Raw genomic sequence first — 19,986 nt, 5'->3', positions numbered from 1 at the left:
CTTGCGGCGGCCTCCTCCCCCTCTCTACCGCTGCTCATGTGCGTTTGTTTTGATCGGAGCAAGCCAACTGTATCGTGTGGAGCTATGTCTAGCGAGGTGGGTAATCTGGTAATACATCATACATGCGTGTTTGTTTTTGTCGAATTGCCGTAAAGCAATTCGTGTTTCGCGCTCGTTCTCGTTCTAGTTCTCGCTTCTCACGAGACTTCCAATTTCTATCTTGCCGGGACGGTAGTCCCCAAGTTGCAAGGTTGGTTTTCCGCCTGGGAACGCTGGGGGGAGCGGGGAAAGTCACCAGTATCACCAGAACAGGTTGTTTAACCATCCAAATGATTTCTAGACAGTTTTATTAAGTTAAAAAAGTTACCAAGTTCTCCTTTAACAGTATCAGCTTTTGTATAGGCCTTTCAATTTGGTGAATCCTTTTCCTCAGTGTTTGACCTTTTCATGATAATGTGCAATTATCATTTTAGTGACAGAGTGGTTCTTTGGAATGATGGATATTTAAGGATATTTTAAGGACTCCGGATAATCTGAGTAACAAAGCCTACCTCTGTCACAAGCTGAAGATAACAGGTTCCAATACAAAATGTCTTTAATAATAAAATAAACTCAGGTACAGACAGATGGTGTTACAATGTGAGCATGTTTCAACAAACGTAAACACAAACATCAACTGACAACTGAAGACTGAAAACAGAGGAACTAAATACACAGAGATAACGAATTAAATGATGAGCAGCTGTGGTGGAGGATTAGTGTCCATGGTGACTGATGAGTGGCGGGAAAATAGAACATAGGAAACATGACTGAAGACAAACAAATTAAAAGTCCATGAAGGTGACACTAACCTCCCACCTTAAGCACCCCATCTTCATCTATAAATGAGTCAAGAGGATACAATTTAGAATGAGACGAAACGCTTAGTCCCTTTTGCAACCTCTTCAATTCATCTTTGCAGACATGACTTTGCAAGAATTTAATGATATGCAGTTCAGCTTTCTGTTATTCTAATATAGTACTTAGGTGGCTTGACTTATCTTTGTTGACTCTTCTCATAAGTCGAGCAACGGCTCTAACTGCTCATGACCATGAAGAAAACTTAGACAAGCGATTGATCAAATTCAATTTGTCAGCGCCTTCTGTTTTTAGAACTCATGTAATCTTTTCCTCTGGGTCTTCCAAGGAGACTTCTGAACTTTTCTCTAATGGCTTTGGTAAGTCTTTTTCCCACAAAAACTTAAAGCCATAGAACCAGTTTGATGACAGCAAGTCATGAGTTAGACCTCTGGAGGCATGGTCAGCAGGATTGTCTTTAAAGGGATACTCCACTTTTTTCGGAAATATGCTCATTTTACATCTCCCCCAGAGTTAAACAGATGAGTTTTACCGTTTTAGAATCCATTCAGCCGAACTCCGGGTCTGGCGGTACCACTTTTAGCATAGCTTAGCACAGATCATTGATTCTGATGAGTCCAGTAGCATTTCTTTCAAAATGACCAAAGAGTTTCAATATTTTTCCTATTTAAAACTTGACTCTTCTGTAGTTAAACCGTGTACTGAGATCGACGGAAAATGAAAAGTTGCGATTTTCTAAGCCTATATGACTAGGAACTACTCTCATTCCAGCGTAATAATCAAGGAACTGTGCGGCTGTACCATGAGTGCAGCAGGCGTAATGATATGACGCAGCGCCTGAAAATAGGTCTAATAGGTTAGACAAACTTAGTCCCGGTCACGTTGGAAGAAGTTACCGAGCTGGGGACTATTTTCAGGCGCTGCGTCATATCATTACGCCTGCTGCACTCATGGTACAGCCACACAGTTCCTTGATTATTACACTGGAATGAGAGTAGTTCCTAGTCATATAGGCTTAGAAAATCGCAACTTTTCATTTTCCGTCGATCTCAGTACACGGTTTAACTACAGAAGAGTCAAGTTTTAAATAGGAAAAATATTGAAACTCTTTGGTCATTTTGAAAGAAATGCTACTGGACTCATCAGAGTCAATGATCTGTGCTAAGCTATGCTAAAAGTGGTACCGTCAGACCCGGAGTTCGGCTGAATGGATTCTAAAACGGTAAAACTCATCTGTTTAACTCTGGGGGAGATGTAAAATGAGCTTATTTCCGAAAAAAGTGGAGTATCCCTTTAAGGAACATATCTCCATTGTTGTGGGGTTGTACTAAGCTATATCCTTTGTACACGATTTGCCACGAAGGTATGAAACCTATGAGCTTCATTCTTTATGTACCCCAGTGCCGCTTTTGAATCATTCCAGAATGATTCCTCATAAATTCCTTATACAGTTCCTGTACATTTCATCCTTAGACATCCTTCTCTTGAGATAGTCAAGTCTAGCCATGGCCAATTGTTTATTACTTGGTAGAATAGAATAATGTCCATGCATGTTTATGAATGTTTTCCTTTGAGAAAAGGAATGTCATCTTGAGATACCTTCATTCTCTCTTCATTAATGTCCTTGAAGTCTGTCTCGAAAACACAAATCACGTCTGTAGGAGTGACAGGAGGAAGTTCTTTGGCTGCAAGGCGGTGACATAGACCGCTTTCTTCAGGCAAATCAAGATGTGAAGATAAACACCCTACAATACTCCATCCCAAATCAGTTCACACAGCGAAGGGTTCATCTTTTCCAACAATCACCTATCAAGGAGCCATCGACCTGGGACAGTTGTAGCATATTAACAGACCAATTTCACAATCTTTTAATGGTGGTACCTTATCTGCAATATTTGACAGAGATGGCTCCATTTCTTTACGATTTCACTGGTAGTAATGTGATCACAGTTCACAGGTATGTAATATCTGGTGTAAGCAGGAGGAAGCTCAATAAAACTACCTGATTCATATGCTCGTACTTACAACCCTGACACTCTCTCGCTTTGCACAATTATATCTTTACCAAGCATAGAAGTTTCAATCTTACTTGATTGTGCCTCAAGAGCATTACTTACACCTTGAGTGACAAAGGTGGTATCACTTTTAGAGTTCATCAGATTGTGCATAAGTCTTTCACAGTTAGGATTCTGCATCGCTGATATCCATAGGCAAACTCATTGCAGTCTGCCCTTCTCCAGCTACACTCAAAGTTACTAATATATTATTATAATCTCTGAACATTATTATGTTATTATAATCTCTTAACTTTTAACATTATTATTATTATTATTATTAATCTCATAACATTATTTTTGTAATTGTACCTGCAGTGTAAATGTTCATGGTGTATCTGAGCTGTTAATTTAATACATCTAAATGACACTGTTGCAGCTTCTGTTCCACCTCTGCAGTGCAAAGATTTCGATAAAGATTTCATTTGACTGCTAATAGCCCCATAGTGTCTTCTAATTTCATCTACTGACTAAATTTAAGAATGCATGTAAATAAAAATTTGACCTTATTAAGGTAAAGAAATGCCCCTGGAAATCAATTTAAGGGGACAAATCACATCCCTTGTGTCACCTGTAGCTGGAAAAAAGAGTGGGGGTAAATAATGTTGCAAATTATCTAGCCCAGCCTATATCTTAACCAATAATATTTAAGTGGCATATACCGTAATGTTTTGCTGATATGCAAATTGTTTTCCAGTGACACGTTAAGCTGAACGTATGTAGAAACACGTAATACTGGGTTTGCGGCAGAGAAAATCATGATGGGATTAGGCAGACAGCAAGTAAAACTAGCCGATAATGTAGAGTTTGTGAACTGTTTAACATGCAGACGATTAATTATTTAGTACCATAACCTATTTGACTCTGCTTTAAAGCTTATATAATAACTTGATAAAGTTGGATGATGGGCTACATTTTAAAATGCTTGCGGTCCCTAATCCATCTATAAGATTGTCATCATGAAATATCCACTAGATGGCGTATTTGCCCACTGAAACAAAATTCAAAGAAAAGCAGATTAATGTTGGAGTTGTGCTATTTCTCATTTCTCTCTGAATTAGTTTAGGAGAACATTTAAGAAAACCCTGAGTTTTATACTGAAACAATTGTCAATTGTTGGCTAGTTATGTAGAACTCCAGACAGATTCTCATTTTATAATGTAGGCTACAGGCTCTTTATTATCACTTTGTGCATATTTGGCAGAAGGACATGTTTGTATGAGGTCTGAGATGTTTATTTTAAGTGCAGTGGTCCTTGGCGCACTGCAATAATCGTTAAGGGATTGTTTCATGTTGAATGCAATATTTACAGATATTGTTGAGACTCCAAAAGCCTACCAAAAACTGCATTTGTAATTTTCACGTCCATGCTATTTAAAAGACCAGCGGTGGATATGAGGTATTTTACCTCATGCCTAATGCTTCCAGTGTATTTATGGCTGGGAAAATCATTACAGAGTTATATAGGCTACATATAATCAGCTTACATCCTCTCGAGCCGTATTTGAGCCATTTGACAATCATGATAGTGTGAACAAGCGTGAACGCCCCCACCTCTCACACACACACACACACACACACACACACACACACACACACACACACACGTGCGCGCGCTTCTGGTGAAAATGGGTTTTTAGCACACCTCTGACGTCATCTGGTCAGCATATTGCCTCTAATCAGAAGGTTTGAGTGTTGGTTTGAAACATTAATCGCTGTTGGACACTGTTAAGATCTCCATCGGCGCGTCCTCAGGGGATGGTGATTGTGTTGTCATGGTTTCAGTCATGATGTCGCCAGGTTTGAGACAGCATCTTTCCGTGTGTCTGTATCCGCAGTAAAGGCGCACTTGGGGATGGAGAAAGCGACAGCCTGAAGGAGCGCGTTTACTGCACAAGGGGACAAATTCACTATTCCTCTCTTCACGCACCGCGTTATAAAGGGACGTACCGTTTATCATGTCTGCGAAGGAAAGACTCAAAGGCAGGATGACCAAAGACAGCGTTACCTTGCTGCCGTGCTTTTATTTCGTGGAGGTAAGAGACAGAGATGTTTCTTGTGTATTATGTCTGACTAATAGACGAGAGTTAAGGGTATGATGGTCTTCCTTCACGCGATGGTCACGTCCGAAATCAAAGCAATCAAGCGGATTGGAACCACAGTCTGTGTTCATTCTGCATGACTGCTCGTTAACTTTACATAGACATATGCAGTTATGGTCATGAGAGGGACAAAATGCATTGCACTTGTTGTATGTCATGTTAATGTTGAGGGGATAGCCAGGCTATGTGGGGGGAAATGCATGGAACAATTGTTTGCTGGCTTTTGCGCATCAAGTTTGGTTTGCTTTTTGATGTCAGCCATTCAAAAACACTATTTTCCTGATTGTAAGGTGCAGTATTTATTGGTATAGGCAACATGGCCTTAGTAAAGTATTACTTCAAAGTCAAGGTAAAGGGAATCATCCATATTGCTTATAAAACAGAACTGGAAACCTTCTGAAAATAAGTCTTGGTAAAAAACAATGTTGTCTATTACAGAATTAAGAGGGCACCATTGAGCATAAATTAGGTTAGAAAATAGGCAGTTATTAAATGAAGGCCAATCTGACGTGCCCTAGATATCACAAACAAATGAGTGCTGATGGCTGGTGTGGTGGAGGTAATGCTGGCAGTCTTTGATCTGTCTTGTTTACTTGTCAAACTGCAGAGCTGAATATTGAAGAATATTAAACATTCTGTTCTATGTATTAAACAGCATGATCATGAACGATTGATGTTGTCTTTCTATTCTGTTTTAAAAGTTAATTTTCATTTGAGAATGTGGGTATTATGAAGATGTAAGACACATATAAAAACCCTTTTCCCCATGTAGACAATATTTGTGAGTGCCTGATTGTGAAAACTTAAATGACTGACATAATGCTTTACTCATGTTGTTGATAAAGGCATAACAATATATTTATTGATGTTTACAGTTATATTTATATAGATTATCTTTATCATTTTGGCAGTGAGAAAGATTTTATGATACATACATGCTCCAGATCCTATGTAAAGTAAGTGTAAAAAGCTTCTGTAAACAGTTAACTTGAAATAGTCTCTGTTTTGTCAGATCAGACAGAATCAAAGCTCACTTGCTGCACTGACATTAATATCATGTCCCCAGGTGTGACCTGGTTGCCTTCTATAGAGTTTCCTTGCTGCATGCAGAGACCTTGTTTCTGTCCTAAGTGGAAAATGAATTAAAACCAGTCATTTAATCTGCTTCACTTCACTAATTTTGGCTAATTAACTTCCCTGTTTCACTAATGTTTCAGTTTACTAAATAAATTACAATATGGCCGTGAATTTTAACTCGTGTCTCTCTCTCTCTCTCTCTCTCTCTCTCTCTCTCTCTCTCTCTCTCTCTCTCTCTCTCTCTCTCTCTCTCTCTCTCTCTCTCTCTCTCTCTCTCTCTCTCTCTCTCTCTCTCAGAAAGAGAGAGAGATTTTTAGCCCACACTTTTATTAAGTCAGTGACAAAGACCCATCATTGCATCACAAAAACAATCAACACAGCAAAAAGCTCAAAGTTAAATCCCCCTCAAACACAGCACAACAAACCTCATTGAAACACCACTGTAATATAGGTTCCCAAATCTTGCATCTCCTTATAATACTTAAACTCAACTGAGATCCTAGATCTAATAAATGCCTTAAACAACAGTACACTATCCTGGCAATGCATATTTTGAATCATGTTTTTCCTTGAAATATATATTGCCATTTTTGCTTGGCCAACTACTGTATATGAGAGAGAGAGAGAGAGATTATTTTGATTGTTCCTGAAAACATATTTTCATATATTTAAAACACAATGTGCTGACAGATCTCACTTTAGGTTGTAATTTGCCATGTCAGCCTTCTACAGGACATGCCCGCATTCTTACAAAAAGTTTCCACAATTACTTATAATGATGTAAATACCAAATTGGTTCTTGTTCATTTGCTCAGCCATCATTTTTTAACCCAGTTAATGCTGTTTGGAATAAAACGCTGTGTTTTGTGTGTGACATTAATATCAAAATATGATTTTATTTTGGGTTTTAGACACAGATGTGCAGATACCAATATCAATGGCCGATACCGATAAGCAGATTATTTCTGGACGATAACCAATATATAGCTGATAATAAAATCCCATACTATTTTATATAAAAAAATTTTTTTTAAAAAACACAGAAATCTAAAATAAAGTGCTTTTAAGTGCAACAATAACATTAAACCATCAAAACAGAATGTTTAGTATGTTTGTAAATACTATTAAATATCCATTTATGACAATATATTGATAAATAATAATAAAAAATCTCAAATATCAGCCGATAACCGATATAGTACCGATATATTGTGCATTCCTAGGTTTAAATATAAAGGCATGCATGTGCACTCTTGAACATTTTTATATTTGTTGCAAGCAACAAATGTTGTTTAAAAAGTCAATTGTTTTAAAATTTAATTTCAGTTGTTGCATTATTAATGTTAAGTTTTGATTACAACAAAGTTTTGTTCTGGTGTATGTGCATTATAAGTTGAGTTTTAGTAACTTGTAGAAAATAATAACTACAAATGTTTTAAGTTGAAAACACTTTTAATTGCAAGTCACTGTTTAACATCTGTACAGTCAAAGTACAGAATTAGTAATGGTTATGACTGGTAAGAGCTAATCAATCCAGTACAGTATCATAGAGGTTATTAGTATCTGTGCTGTAAAATGGAGCATCAATAGGAGTTTAGACCACTGGGGCTTTTTCTGCAGATGCTCTCCCCTTTTTAGAAGGGGGTTGATTACAGTAATTAAACCCCCTACCCCCACCTTTGATCTTCACGCTGTCCGTTCAAGTTTCGTAATAATTCAGTACGTGGCACATTTCCACTTTGCATAGCACAGCGCAATATATTTCCTCATTGGAGCACTGCTGCTGCGATGACATTTCCAGCTGATCCTTGTTCACTGAGACACTGCTGGGTGAACCGTGTCAAAGACAACAGTAATTCTACGATATCTAAAGACGTTCCATGCATATTCACCTGAGAATAACCTTCATTCTGCCGTAATCACACATCTTCTGTCTAACCTTAGCATGAACCTGGTATCGTTGAAGTGTGTAAAAAGCCTTAAGGGATATAACTCCAGCATAGTTTCATCCAAACCCTCATTACATGTATCAGAGTATGAAGCTTGTTTACCAACGTAACGCTGATCTATTCTACACAGCCAGGTTTTTAGATGCAAGGATCCTCCCAATGCATTTCCTGCTTCAACACCAACAGCGTTTTCGATTAATGAGAACAACTTTTACGGATTGCGACTTAAAAGGATAACAGCGGATCGAAAGCTTAATCTGTTATCGCTGAAATCCTAAGCATGAAACCGTGGCAAAATACAGTTCAGAAGTCACATGATCAGACGCAGTGCCTCCATTGTGCTATAATTGTGCTGATTACCTTGTCAATGGAATAATTACTTTCTATCACGTTTGCAACGGTTTTCAAGCCTGGATGAGTCTATGGGACTGTGCTGTGCACCATTTGATAAATTTAGCATACTTTTATTGTTGTTCACTTCTCATCTTGCATATTTATCATATTCCTTATGTTTTATCTCTTCAGCTCCCGATTCTGGTGTCCTCAGTGGTCAGCTTGTACTTCTTGGAGTTGACTGACATTTTTAAGCCAGTGCGTTCAGGCTACAGCTGCAATGACCGGAGTCTCAGCATGCCTTACATCGAGCCCACAAAGGAGGTCATCCCCTTCCTCATGCTCTTCAGTCTGGCTTTCGCCGGGCCGGCAGCAACGGTAAATGCCACAGTGCCACTTTTGCTCTTATTTAGTTTAGAGGGCACTTTTACTTATTCATGCAGGCTTAGTGTTTGATCTCAGTTTCGATGGGCAAGGATGAATATTAAAGTGAATACTAAGTTATCTATTTTTGATGGTTTGACTCATAATATGACAATTTATGGCCTATGAAATTGCTTGGTGGCTTTAGTCTCATCTTAGCCATGAACAATGATTTGCAGCTTCCTAGTCTTTTGCAATTGACATAAAGCCGGGGACACACTTGACGACTGTAAGGCAGATTATGAATGTAATTTGATACTTACGACTGATCATGCCCAAACGTCAGAAACAGTTGCATTCAGTCGGTGTTCACAGTCTGTGTTGAATATTTGCTCTAGTCTGTAAGTGTGTTCAGTTCTGTCTTAGAATGTTTCAGCTAGTCGTTAAGTGTGTCGCCGGCATTAGGGGGAGGGACGTTCTCATTCTAGAGAGCGTCTGATTGGACAAAAGTCTGTGTAGTGTTGGATGAGTCATCAATATTTTTGACTAAGATGTCTTCAAAGCTAATAGACAGATATGCCAATGTAAGCGTAAACATTACGTAATTAAAGGTAGGGTTGGCAATTTCAGAGAGGCTAGCAATAGCAAGCTAGCTTTGAAATCATAAGATCCCTCCCTAGTCCCTTCAGAGTGCTCTCCAAAGCCACGCTTTCTTCAAAACACATAAACGCACAGAACAGAGTCTGCAAAGTACGCAGCCCCGCACATGATATGCAGGAAAAAAATTGTAGGCTAAATCGTGCGCACGATTTACTTTTTGTTCTTGCAGGTCATGTGCGGGGCTCCGTAGCAAAGCATCGCGAGAGATGGCATTAAAGGGTTAGTTCACCCAAAAATGAAAATTCGGTCAGTAATTACTCACCCTCATGTTGTTCCAACCATGTAAGTCTTTCGTTCATCTTCGGATCACAAATTAAGATATTTTTGATGAAATCTGACAGTTGTCTCACTCCTTCATAGGCTTTCAGAGGGACCGAAACTCGCCGGCCCAGAATAGTTATTAAAAACATCGTTAAAATAGTCCAAGTGACTACAGTGGCTATACATTAAGTTTATCATGCGACGACAATACTTTTTGTGTGGGAAAAACAACAAAAATAACGACTTTATCCAACTATTAGTGTTCATCAATGTGGGCCTCTGACGAGAGTTCACGGGAGCGCCAGGACGCATGCGCGAGACCTGAGATTACGGCGTTCTTCTACTACTACTTGTTACTGGCTGCTCACTCCTTGGGAGTATTACCGCCATCTACTGTACAAGATGACGTCCCGACATTGCCGGAAACGCAAAACGGTCTGTTTATAAGCAGAGGAAGACGCTCGCTGTATGTAAGCTGTTTAATTCGACACTTATTGTGATTTAGGTCTCGATGATGTCGGGACGTCATCGTGCACAGTAGATGGCGGTAATACTCCCAAGGAGTGAGCAGCCAGTAACAAGTAAGTTAGTAGTAGAAGAAGAACGCCGTAATCTCAGTTCTCACGCATGCGTCCTGGCGCTCCCATGAACTCTCGTCAGAGGCCCACATTGAAGAACACTAATGGTTGGATAAAGTCGATATTTTTGTCGTTTTTCCGCACAAAAAGTATTGTCGTCGCATGATAAACTTAATGTATAGCCACTGTAGTCACTTGGACTATTTTAACGATGTTTTAACGAACTATTCTGGGCCGACGAGTTTCGGTCCCTCTGAAAGCCTATGGAGGAGTGAGACAACTGTCAGATTTCATCAAAAATATCTTAATTTGTGATCCGAAGAAGAACGAAAGACTTACATGGTTAGAACAACATGAGGGTGAGTAATTACTGACAGAATTTTCATTTTTGGGTGAACTAACCCTTTAAATGATCTAATTTCTCAAAGCACATTAGAACGTCAGGGGTTGCCATCTTATAATTGCTGTTATGACATTGTGTGAACGCAGTAACTGTCTATCTATAACTCTGCATAGCGTGATGTCTGAGCGAGCAGGGTGCGCGGAGGTATAGAAATACATATGTTGACTGGCAGGACCGAATGCAATGACTGGATGAAAATTTTTGGTCCTGAGATTTCCACAGAATATATATGTAAATGTTTTAATATTTAGCCCACTTTTCGTATTGCTTATTATAAGGATGTGAAGAGAGTCTCAACCAGAATAACAAAAAGTGTTTATGAAAAACATTGCCTACCCTACCTTTGAGTATAAGTGTCTCGGCTTTCACCTCGTCTAAATTTGTTAGCATATATTCATATCTCTCTTTCTTTCTTTCTTTCTTTCTTTCTCTTTCTTTCTTTCTTTCTTTCTTTCTTTCTTTCTTTCTTTCTTTCTTTCTTTCTTTCTTTCTTTCTTTCTTTCTTTCTTTCTTTCTTTCTTTCTTTCTCTATCTCTCGCATGTTGACTTTTCCCCAAACTGTCATTGAAGTTTTTACTACCACCTACCCAGCATGCATTTCGAGCATTAGCTGGGCGGCAAGGCTCTAAGCCTCTCCAGGCATGTTGTGAGTGTATTATCAAGACCCTGGGTGATGAACTCATAAGTCTAATAGATTGTCCTCAATTGCTTTTCACCATCTGTACATGTTGAGGTTTACAAGAGTGCCACTGCAAAGGCAACTCGATAGAAATATCTCCAATAGCTAATTATCACATTTCCTTTCAAACTTTCAAAAGTTAGAAGTTTGGAAATGTTTGGAAAGTGTAGCTTTTGAGAGTCATACTACCATTTAAAAGTTTAAGGCCAGTAAAACATTTTTTAAAGAAATTAATCCTTTCATTCAGCAAGGATACATTAAATCGATCAAAAGTGACAGTAAAGATAGGGTGAAAAAAATCAATAAATCATGCACAGTATCACAATGTTTTGCATGGGAATATTGTATTGATACACAGACACCAAGTATCAATCTTTGCAGGGCCTGAATTTCAGCTCGTGATTGTGAGTATTGTGCATCATTTTACCATAAGCTCAGTGTTTACAATGCAGAAAATATTAATAATAGTTTGAAATCTTTTTTTTCAGACTGTAATTTCACAAACAGCATGAGTAACATAGACACGCACAGGGAGCTGTGTGTAAAGGAAGCATATTTCTGAACATGGACTGCTTGGTGAAGGCTGAAATAAACGTGTTAATTTGACACACAAATCCCATCCCATTACCATCACATTACCTGATACCTCACCTGTTACATTACTGTTACATACGGTTTGTGATAACGGTTATAGTCTTTTGAAATCATAGCCTACTTGTTGTTTGGGTTTGGCTCATAAAGTGATCGAGTTTATGGAGTTAAAGGGATAGTTCGCCAAAAATTTTAAATTCTGTCATTAATTACTCACCCTCATGTCCTTCCAAACCCGTAAGACTTTTGTTCATCTTCGGAACACAAATGAAGATCTTTTTAATGAAATTTGAGATATTTCTGTTCCTCTATTGACAGCTATGCTAATTATTAATTAATTAATATCATTTCATGATGAATTGAAATATGTGAATTGAATTTTAATGTTGTTGTTTTTTAATAATAGATCCGAGCCAAAAGAATATAGCTTTATGGTATTGTCCCAGCTGCTTATGTATTCACAATGGCTTTTTCAAAGTTTGTTATTCCACTGTTGGTCTCATCAACATCATCTTAAAAAAATTGCCTCGCTCCACCTATATTCATCAGAGAGCAGATTCGTTTAATGTTTAATGACATATTTGTTTCATCAACTCCCCAGCATGTCGCTTGGGTGTTTTCATCACATTAGGTGCTCCACCATACTGGCCTAATTAATTTTGCAAGGCGGCTACGCTCTTTTAAGTGCTATCACTGTTGGTTATCCTGTGCCTTATGCATTTGTCAGCCACTGTAAATGAAAGGAGACTTGGGTCTGCAATGAAGCATGAGTACAAATCTACTAAGGGTGCTCTGATCAGAATTTTTGGGGCCGATCACAGATAAACGATCAACCGATCACCAATAACGAATAACGATACCGATCATGGGGTCTATATAAAACCTTATTTTTATCATGTAGAATTATTTATAGGGATGTTCCAATCAGGATTTTACAGACATAAATTCAAGGCCGGAATTCTGGCATAATCTAGTCTTCCCTGAATTAATTAAATACAGATTAATCCAATTAAAGTTACAAAAGTTATTTTTTCAAGAACAGTGAGTGATTTTCTCTTTGTCTTTTGTTTGATTACAATTAATGACACAGACAGCAACAGGTATTTATAGGATTAGTTCACTTCAGAATTAAAATGTCCAAATTGCGCTTCAAAGGGCTCTACATGATCCCAGATGAGGAATAAGGGTCTTATCTAGCGAAACGATCTGTCATTTTGTAAAATAAATAAATAAATAAATTATATATATATATATATATATATACTTTTTCACCACAAATGCTCATCTTGCACTAGTTCTGCGATGCGCCACGCATTGCGTAATCACGTTGAAAGGTTAGCATTTAGTCCTTAGTCTTTGCACGTTCGCTTTGTAAAAACCAGGTTGGTACTTCCTAGTACTAGTGCAAGATGATCATTGTGGTTAAAAAGTGTATATATATTCTTTATTTTTTTAGGAAATGACAGATCGTTTCGCTAGATAAGACCCTTATTCCTCGGCTGGGATCGTGTAGAGCCCTTTGAAGCTGCATTGAAACTGCAATTTGGACCTTCAAAATCCTGGAATGTTTTCCTCAAAAATCTTAATTTCTTTTCGACTGAAGAAAGAAAGACATGAACATCTTGGATGACGTGCGGGTGAGTAAATTATCAGGACATTTTAATTCTGAAGTGAACTAATCCTGTTATACATGTGTTTTGAGACGGCAGAGATTAAGAAGGTATTCATCTCTATGTGTCCTCATCATGAGATTGGTTTCTGAGATCGGCAAATTAAGAGATTGCAGATTGAGTCATTAGAAGCGATTATCGGCCGATAGCAATCGTTAGCCGATCAGTCTGAGCACCCTTAAAAATCTCAGCACAAATATTTAAGTTATAATTTTAACTTTTGCTCCATGTCTAATCACTCAACAACACTCTCTTGATGTTAAATCACCCAGCTGAGTTTTGTGCCTCAGTGCTGTATGGGTATAATGGCTGAGCCTGTGCTAGCAGGCAGCATGTGAACGTGTGTCCTGCTGGTAGCTCCAGCTGTTACGGTAGTGCCTGCTACACTCGAGTGCTGCACTTGTGCGGCAAGTGTGATCTCAGGGGGGTATGATCACTTGTTCATCTCTTTCACTCTCTATCTCGTCATTCACTGCAGAAGCATTTACATGTAAATCTATGGGTTTCTGGGTTTACATGGAATTAACATTTTAGTCTTTGCATTAGTGGAGGCCCGAACGACTTACAAGATACCCCCTTCCCCTCATCGTTTTTTACAGTTTTGGATGAAATCCCCCTCATATGGCTATGAATGAATGGATGGATGGATGAGAGTGATTACTTTAATTACAGTAATGGGGTTGATGTGTCAGTGATTCTATTAGAAATGACCCCTGGAAGCCACGAGAGGAGGGATGGGAGTTTTATGACAGTGTTGTATGTTTGGGTAAACACAGATGACCATCTTCCCACAGATTATGATTGGGGAAGGGATCCTGTACTGCTGCTTGGCCAGAAGAAATATCAGCATCAAAACAGAGGCTAACATAAATGCAGCTGGCTGCAATTTCAACTCTTACATCCGACGGGCTGTGAGGTTTGTGGGTGGGTGTATATTTTTCTGCCCTTTGTGACTTTATAAAAAGCCATATAGCTTGTATAAATATTGTTTGGAATAATACACTCTTGATCTTGACTCATTCTGTCTTTTTTATAGTCTTGTACTAAATTGAGTTTGCTAGTAATAATGAAAGTTCCATCTATTTTATTAAAAGCTTATGAAATCTACTTGCTACTTATGAAATCTAGTGTTTGAAAAAGGGGTGTGTGTGTGTGTGTCTATGTCTGTGTCTCATTTGCAGGGGTCCACGTGTTTGGCCTGTGTGTCACAGCACTCATCACAGATATTATCCAGCTGGCTACAGGATATCACGCCCCCTACTTCCTTACTGTGTGCAAGCCCAACTACACCAGCCTCAACACTTCCTGTGATGAGAACTCTTTCATTGTGGATGACATCTGCTCTGGGCCTGATCCAGCTGCCATCAACGCCGGCAGGTCAGAGAGCGGTATCTGTGTCATGTTGTAGTTTGTCGACCCAATGCATAATCAATGGTGCAAGACTGACCTTATGAAAAACTGGCTCAGAAACTCTGATAATGGAGTGTGGGTGATTAACAATGTTAACCAAGAATAATTTAATTGGACCTGCTGCGCAACAACTCTATTCACAGTAAAGGTCTAAATGGATCAATTGATTTGTATAAAATCATTGGTGTAAGCCGTGTAGATAAATGTAAAGGCAGCAGAATGAATGTGGCGCTGTCCTCTGGCACATGGAGTTCCTGTAAAACCCACACAGGGTTGAGTCTTGATGCTTCACTCACAACATGACTGCCCATTCCAGCACACCCACTCACATCCATTTGCACAGCTCTGCTTTTCAATCTTCCACTAATTTCATGCACTCTCAATAGCCACAATTATATGTTGTGTAGACATTTTTTATGACATAAAAATTAGACGCAAAGAGGGTCAGTGTGGTGCGTGTGTCCCTGAAGGCTTACACTACTGTGACGTGTATTGAAATGTCTCTCCAGAATATCAAGCAGACATGCATATCCAGACATATCTCTTGGTTTTATGAGAACATTCTTGGAAATCAAAAGCCCTGATTCTGTTTGCCACACTATAAGAATTGTGGCACTGTGGACGTGATCATCTGTGGCTTTCCGTTCCCATCTGTCCTTTAGCATGGTACAGTACCTCAAATGTGCTCAGTGTGAAAAAGATCTAATGATCTAACAAGGCGGTCTGTCTCTCTTTACAGGAAGTCCTTCCCATCTCAGCATGCCACTCTGGCAGCCTTTGCGGCTGTGTACATCTCCGTAAGTAATCCACTTGACTCATGGCACAGTTGACTCAAGCGATTTCTAACTGCTTGCCAAATAATCTCACTGTCCTTTCCACTATTAAGAATTTCCTAAAACTTCAGTCAAAAGGCTGGTCTCCTTCCACAGATGTACTTTAATGCCACTCTGACTGACTCATCCAAGCTCCTGAAGCCACTCCTGGTGTTCTCCTTCATCATCTGCGGCATTATCTGCGGCCTTACTCGTATCATTCAGTTCAAGAACCATGCCGTGGATGTCTACTGTGGCTTTCTTATCGGAGGGAGCATAGCCGTCTACCTGGTGAGTCCTGCTGTCACAGCAATGCAGAAACAAAGGCAATGTGAGGATGATAATTCATTTCATAATCCTATGTCCGATCCATAATTCTCTATTTAACCTGACTCTGGAGAAGTATCATAGAGAATTATCAAGGTGCTATAAGACAATGCTGTTTTAATAGAGGTAAAAATAGCTCACACATGCAAATCCCTTGTGGCTCCTTTTCTGCTCTCCACCCACACACACCCCTCACATACCTCCCACCATTTCTTTCGTTTTCTCTCACTCTCTCTGCTTACTCTCTGCTCAATCTGCTTTGAGGGCTCTGTACATCCCGTGGTTTCTAACACCGACAACAATGCCAATACACCTTTAGGAGGAATTAACGAAGCTGAGACAAATCAGTACATCAGGTCCTGGTTTTATTGTTTGCTTAACATAAAGTACATTAATCAGGCCAAGAGATTAGCTTTGTAATGCTGTTTGATACTCTTGACTGTGAAGTCCCACATTCAGAGTGTAGACCATAGACCGTATGAGGAAAGTTCTCAGAAGTTAATGTAGGCTCATAATGCACCTTAGTCTGTAGGGGAACCGTACTGACATAAAAAAGCTGTCAATCACTCAGGTAGTATTAATGTTGAAAATATGTTTTGGCAAAACAATTACTGGTGACATTGGACGTTAGGACAACTCTGTTAGGAAAAGAAAAACAAAATCTTCTGGTCAGGCTGGTCTGTCGACTGGTCCTAGAGGGGTTTGGGTACTTTACAGGTGGTCAGGCTGGGTGTCTTGCCGGCTACTGAGCTTAATCAGCCGAACACCTGCTTGGCCAGGCTGGGAGACCAGCTTGACCAGCTTAAACATCTAGAGGGTTTTTTCAGCAGGGAATACAACCTTTTGAACAGACTGTGCAAGTATCTCTCAGAGCCTTAATTTCATGTGCAAAAAAATACGTTTTATGGCATCTTAACTTTATCGGCATTGATTCATTGCGGTAAAAATTCTACCTTTTTGCACTACTTTAGGGTCTGTATGCAGTCGGGAATTTTAAACCTAGTGAAGACACATCTTTGAAGACACATGCACATCCTCCTCTCCGGCAACCACAGCCACCACAGCCTCCACCACAGCCCCAGCCAGTGGTGCCTCCACCTTCTATGCGGGAGCCTCTGAGACCTCTACCCAACTTGAACACAGATCCACCACGCTTACTGCCACCTAAGAGCCTGAGCATGCGGGAACGTCCCACCTCGGCACGCTCTGAAAGTATCCTGCTACGTGGCCCGTCCTACAGAGAGAACTCCATGTCCAGCTTGAAGAGGGCAAGCACAGAGGTGGAGTGCATTACGCCACCCAGTCCTCTCTGCAAGGAGAGCTTTGTGACGTTCAGTAACACCCTGCCTCGCGTACACTCAACCGGATTTGAAGAACCAGTGCCTCGCCGCCACGCCGCTATCCATGCCTCCATGGACTCCACACGTTCCAAGCAGCTGCTCTCACAATGGAAGACCAAGAACGAGAACCGCAAGATGTCTCTGCAGGTGATGGAGAATGAGGCTGGACCACTTTCTCCCCAGCGAAACATGGAGCTCCGCTGCAGCTCTGAACCCTCAGCTATGGGCTTGGATGGTGAACTCCGTGGTGGACCTCCCGGACAGTACATGAAGCTTGCCGCTAGTGCTGTGCCATTAGCCAATCATAATAACTCTGGTGGCCTAGCTGGTGGAGCCAGGGTATCTATCCAGTCACGACCAGGATCCTCTCAACTGGTGCACATCCCTGAGGAGGCCCAAGAGTATGTGAGCTCCTCACCTCAGGAGGATTGTGGAGAGGAGAATGATGGTGGGGGAGGGGGTGGGTCAGCCCGGTCGAAATGGTTGAAGGTGGCAGAGAAGAGCACCGTCTGCCGGACTAACAGCCAGCCACGTATAATGCAGGTCATCGCAATGTCCAAGCAGCAAGGCATGTTGCATGGTAGTCCTAAAAGTGAGGGCAGCACCGTGAGTTGTACTGGATCCATCCGTTACAAAGCCCTGATGGATCAGGAACCTAACTCGGGCATTGTTCGAGTGGAGGCGCACCCTGAGAGCAAGCCCGTGGTTAAACCACCGTCCACAGATGGCAGTGGGTCCTGGAGGTGGAAACCGCAGGAGCGGGTCAGCATCCGGCAGTCGCTTGAGCTCAACGACCTGAACCGGGACTCTGAAAGCTGCGAGTCATTGAAAGATGGCTACGGCTCCATAGATGGCAACCGGAGCCTACCTGACATCAGCAACCCCCATCATCCCCATTTCCACCATCACCACCGCCAACAGAGTATCACCACTATCCGAGTCACACCGGTGGAAGCCAGCAGTGAAGCCACCTCGGAAACTCTCTCTACCACCTCCAGTCGAGACTCCACCCTACGCAGGAAAGGCAACATCATCCTGCTGCCTGACAGAGGACCTAGTCCGGATAACACCAGGAACCTGCCTCACTTTTTCAAACCCTCCCCTACACCTCCCCCCATTTTGACTTTCAAAGAGTGACAGAAGCCCCTTTCCGTACCAATCCTAAGAGTTGTCCCGCTCTCTGAACTCTGAAGACTGGAGGCTCTGTTAAGGGAATGAGTAGAGCTAGTCATTCTGGGTAAATCTACATTCCCTGACCTTTAGACACACATGAACTCTCCAGAACACATAAGGCAATGTTGTGCATTTTCAATCTACATTCTGTAGGTCTCATTACGGAAACATAAGCACAAAATATAAAATTTGAGGCTGTTTGGTAAAGGTGATTGTTTGATTTGCCTTTGATTTTCCAGATTCATTTTGTTATCGAATCCATTGTCTTATCGGAATCTGTCTGTTGTCTCATGGCAACGTGGGTGCTTTTAAAAACGTTGTAAATTTATATATATTTTCTGAATATAAATATTTGTATGTATACTGGACCACTCAATCACATGCTTAAGGAAAATAACTGTTTTCACTATGTCGCTAATTTATTTATATATTTAATACGGTCTTTCAATCTGACTCATAGCTTTTAGACAAATAGGAGAATGTTATTGTGATGTTTACAGAAGGTTTTAGCGACAGCGTTTTAACCAAATGGATGTTTTGTTTGGTGGGCTTGTTTAACCATATGCACTGTGTGTTTTGGTGACCATGAATGAGCTATTTTCATTCAAACAGCTGAAAGCGCTCTTTGCTGGCATAGAGACAATGAATTTATAGAGAATCAGCCTTTGGCATTGTAATGCAGAGAACAATACATTCTTCAGATATTAATGTCGTATTGCCTTTGTGTAATATAGAACTGTTATTTGGTTCCACAGGCCAATGAGCACTATTTCACTCGTATATATTGATTTGCAAGCCCCTGTATTTTGTACTAGTGTGCTTTGAGCACAGGTATAATTGTGTTTTATGGTCCATTGCTGTATGTTTACAGTGATATAGTGGGCATATTTTCTTGGTTGTCCCCCCCCCCCCCCCATTGTGCCTGGCAGAATGGGGTTATATAGCTACTGAGGTGCGTCGTCGTCTTCATTGTTAAGCGTGTGGGCATAAACAAATGACTCATACTTCACTGCACATTGCAGAGCAGCATACACAATATAAGAGCAATAGGAGGCCCCCAAAGGTACTAGTGGGAATTCATTGCTTATTTTTGTAAACAACTAAAAAAACACTAATAATCATATTCATAGAGTGCCTCAAAAAGAACTACATGCCTATTAGCTGGTGATTACTTAGCTCCATCTTGCAGTAACTGTACAAAAAGTTGCTGCTGTAATTATTATGGTGAAGAATTGACAGATGTTCATTGACTTTGCTTTAAATAACCACTGTCTGTGGCATTGGAAAACGGACTCACTCGTTGCGTATGACAAGTGCTGCATAAACTAAAGTTTTAATACAATCCA

General features: G+C 40.3%; 2 protein-coding genes across 3 annotated transcripts in view; one reads left to right on the top strand and one right to left on the bottom strand.

Annotated features, from left to right (window-relative positions):
- Positions 1–19,986, bottom strand: part of pdca (phosducin a) — a 253,431-nt gene that overhangs the window by 6,901 nt on the left and 226,544 nt on the right. The gene's annotated exons all lie outside the window — the stretch shown is intronic.
- On the top strand, positions 4,570–19,553 carry plppr4a (phospholipid phosphatase related 4a). 2 transcript variants are annotated; one of them, XM_084412201.1, is made up of 7 exons: positions 4,570–4,948; positions 8,566–8,751; positions 14,373–14,502; positions 14,760–14,955; positions 15,728–15,785; positions 15,918–16,091; positions 17,099–19,553. In XM_084412201.1, the coding sequence occupies exons 1-7, from the start codon at positions 4,871–4,873 to the stop codon at positions 18,602–18,604; spliced, it is 2,328 nt and encodes a 775-aa protein (XP_084268327.1). In that variant the 5' UTR covers positions 4,570–4,870; the 3' UTR covers positions 18,605–19,553. The 2 variants fall into 2 exon arrangements, with proteins under 2 accessions (XP_084268327.1, XP_084268328.1); XM_084412202.1 differs by lacking the exon at positions 8,566–8,751.

Source organism: Rutilus rutilus, assembly GCF_951802725.1.
Source record: "Rutilus rutilus genome assembly, chromosome: 6".
NCBI lineage: Eukaryota > Metazoa > Chordata > Actinopteri > Cypriniformes > Leuciscidae > Rutilus > Rutilus rutilus.
This window is presented reverse-complemented; position numbering and strand designations above follow the sequence as displayed.

What these genes read in the sequence shown, in the direction of transcription:
- plppr4a (XM_084412201.1), top strand. Translation starts at nt 4,871, where the DNA reads ATGTCTGCGAAGGAAAGACTCAAAGGCAGGATGACCAAAGACAGCGTT. An exon ending in TCGCCGGGCCGGCAGCAACG is followed by an intron (nt 8,752 to 14,372) that starts GTAAATGCCACA and finishes ATCTTCCCACAG; the next exon opens with ATTATGATTGGGGAAGGGAT. An exon ending in ACGGGCTGTGAGGTTTGTGG is followed by an intron (nt 14,503 to 14,759) that starts GTGGGTGTATAT and finishes TCTCATTTGCAG; the next exon opens with GGGTCCACGTGTTTGGCCTG.